The 2,922-nt window shown below is 44.0% G+C and overlaps 1 protein-coding gene across 28 annotated transcripts in view; it reads left to right on the top strand.

The window, feature by feature from the left end:
• Window positions 1–2,922, top strand: part of LOC102675389 (forkhead box protein P1-like) — a 237,169-nt gene that overhangs the window by 219,226 nt on the left and 15,021 nt on the right. For 22 of the 28 annotated variants that reach the window (XR_420838.2, XR_004151832.1, XR_004151822.1 and 19 more), the window contains 3 exons: window positions 656–842; window positions 1,992–2,304; window positions 2,716–2,784. Coding sequence is in view for 1 of the 28 variants with exons in the window: in XM_031515158.1 (XP_031371018.1) it covers window positions 656–842; window positions 1,992–2,304; window positions 2,716–2,784 (569 nt within the window). In the remaining 27 variants the exon portion in view is untranslated. The remainder of the gene's footprint in view (window positions 1–655; window positions 843–1,991; window positions 2,305–2,715; window positions 2,785–2,922) is intronic. The other 6 variants (XR_004151825.1, XR_004151824.1, XR_004151828.1 and 3 more) reach the window with 1 other exon arrangement.

Here is a 2,922-nt window from a genome sequence, read left to right as displayed (position 1 = left end):
CGCCGCCAACTCCCTCAAACAAGCCGTTACTTAAAAAAAAGGACGGAGAGAAAGAGAGAGAGAGAGAGAAAAAAAAGGAAAACGCTAATTACCTTTGTCTCATTAATATTCACGACATTCGACCGCATCGTTATGCCTCTCGGTCTAATCCCCTTCCCCCTGTCCCCCTTGTCCTCTCGCCCCACCTTCCGTATTCTTGGTCTTAACCAATCTTGCTCTCGACCCCCCTCCTTCCGCTTTCTTCACCCTCTTTCCACCGCTCGCGATACACCGGCCTGCTGCGACGAAGAAGGATTACGGATATTCTTAAATACGGAATCTCGTTGGGAGATCCCCTCCGCTCCCCTCCCTTCTCCGACCACCTTGGAACTCGATTCATTTTTTTCCCCGTTGGGGTAAGATTCACCACGGTGGTCTGAGGAGACAAACGTTTCTTTGTAACGCAACGCTGCTTTGATTATTCCCTCCCGTAAACGATCCGACATTCTTCGCGACATAATTTGATTAGACCGCCGCCGCAGCAAAGGATCTACGGACAGAGGGTTGTTCCCCTCCCCCATAGCGATCTTTCGACCGCAGGATACACGCGTATCGTATCGTACATATTCGTGTATCGGGAACGAAGCTGTAACTTGTTCAATTTTTTTTTTTTCAGACACTTGAACACGGAGCACACGCTGGACGATAGATCGACGGCGCAGGCCAGGGTCCAGATGCAAGTGGTCTCGCAACTGGAGATCCAGTTGCAGAAGGAACGGGACCGGTTAACCGCCATGATGCATCACCTGCACGTGGCGAAACAAATGGCTTCCCCCGAACCGCCAAAGTCGTCCGAGTCATCGGTGAGTTGGAATTATCATAGATCACGATTTATTATATATTGTCGATTTATATAATAATTTGAATTTTCGCATACGTGCGCGGCGAAATTTTATCGTAATTTTTAAATCGAAGCCGTGCTCGATGCACGATCGAAGAAGGAATTCTCGAAGAGGTAGAGTATAGTGTGTCAGAAATGACGGTCGATCGAAAGTTAGTGTTCGAGCGAACAAACAATATATATGTAAGCGTAAATTATAACTTGTAAATTGTAAAATGACACAGTGATCGTACGAGCACGATAATGGTTAGCAATAATCGTAAGATGGGTGGGTTATGTTTGCTCGGTGAAACCTCTGTACCGGGGTTTGGAATCCGGAAAAACGTTTCCTAACGATCGTGTCGGGATGGTAAACTCTTGCGGTAGGATCGGGGGCCGTTCGGCGCTCGTAAAGCCAGATTTTCACGGTGCTCGGGGAATTTTACGAGCTCTCTTTGCCGCGGCTAACAACAACGCCAGTTTTCAGTTTTAACGCGCCGCCGAGTCGACTCGCTAATTTATACATAAAGTTTGCATTAATAATTCATCGGGTCCTCGTTGATTTTATATCGCCTTAATTAAAACCTCTAACAAGTCCGACAGTCGGAGAATACCAATATCGCATTAGCCCTCTCCACGCGGCTGCGTGGCTCGTCCTCTCTGCCCGACTTAATTATTTTAACGCGAAAGAGAGGAGCCCCGCCCTTCCATTCATCGTGCTCGCGGATCATCTCTGATATCGAAACTGTACCACTCGAATATTTTCTATCAACATATTCGAACGTACATTCTTCCTTCCATCTTGCTTATTATCCATCTTTTTTATAATACGCGCTATAAACGGATAATTTTCCACCTACCTTTCATTCTTTTTCTTTTTTTCATCGAATACTTGAAACGTGCACAAGTTTTTCAAGAATGAATATCTTTATCGAAGTATCGATTACAACATACGCGAGAAGGAAAAACAATAAACACGAGGAATAAATAGCAGCTCGGCTGTTATTCGAGATTTCGCTCGAAGGAAAAAAAAAAAGAAAGAAAAAGGTCGACGATCTTCGAAACCGTGTAAATAATGGCCGAAGGCATTCTTCTTCTCTCCGTGTGGACACCGTGGCGTTTCCTTTTTCAGACGGGCTCGAGTATACCAAAGTTAAATCTCTCCACCGCTCTGATGAGCCAGCCACCACCGAATTTCGGTGTCTCTCAAGTGTCTCCCGTCTCGATGTCCGCTTTGGTGTCAGCGGTCAGGTCACCAGCAGGTGGACAACTGCCACCTTCGGCCGGAGCACCTATGCCACCCATCCCTAACATGTCCAACATGTCAGGGATGCCTCCGTTGCCGAATATGCCTGGTAGCATGCCCACCATGCCTACCATGCCCAGCATGGCGGGGCCCATCAGACGACGTATCAGTGATAAATCCGCGCTTTCCTTGGCAGGAGGTAAGACTTTCTCCTTTAATCTTAATTTACTTACCGTTCTGATTACTGTCTTAAACTGTGATATCTAATTAGTAATTTTCATTCATGAATCAAATCAGGCATCAATCGGTTGCGATTTTTATTTGCGAGAAATCGTGTTTGACATTGTTGAACTTGTGCGTTTCTTCCGTTTTACCTGCGAAATCAGGAAAATGGTTAGGATAAACGGAAGTAGTAGTAATAGTAGTTTTCTAATATTGATAATTGTTGATAATTATTGTTTCTTTTGTGACAACCATTTTCCAAAGAAAAGAAATAAAAGTATAAGTAAGTCTTTATCAAAGTCTTTATACGAGATACGAAGATATAATATCGTCCCGAGAAAGGTGAAACGAAAGACATATGAATTTAGAAATTGAATACTATTCGTAGGACTGTATGACGAGGGCACTGTAAGGCGCAGAGTAGCCGTCGATAGATCTGGAATAGATATTAACGAAGGTAACGATTTAACAAAAATTCAGTCGGGGAAACGCACGATCTGTGAAATGCTATTATCATTATCTCTTTTATCTTACGAATGTAGAAAAAGAAATACGTAGAATCAGAAGCATAACGAATATAAGTTAATTTAACATG

This window comes from Apis dorsata, unplaced genomic scaffold, assembly GCF_000469605.1.
Source record: "Apis dorsata unplaced genomic scaffold, Apis dorsata 1.3 scaffold_58, whole genome shotgun sequence".
NCBI lineage: Eukaryota > Metazoa > Arthropoda > Insecta > Hymenoptera > Apidae > Apis > Apis dorsata.
The sequence above is the reverse complement of the archived record's forward strand: the minus strand, read 5'-3'. Positions and strand labels throughout refer to the sequence as shown.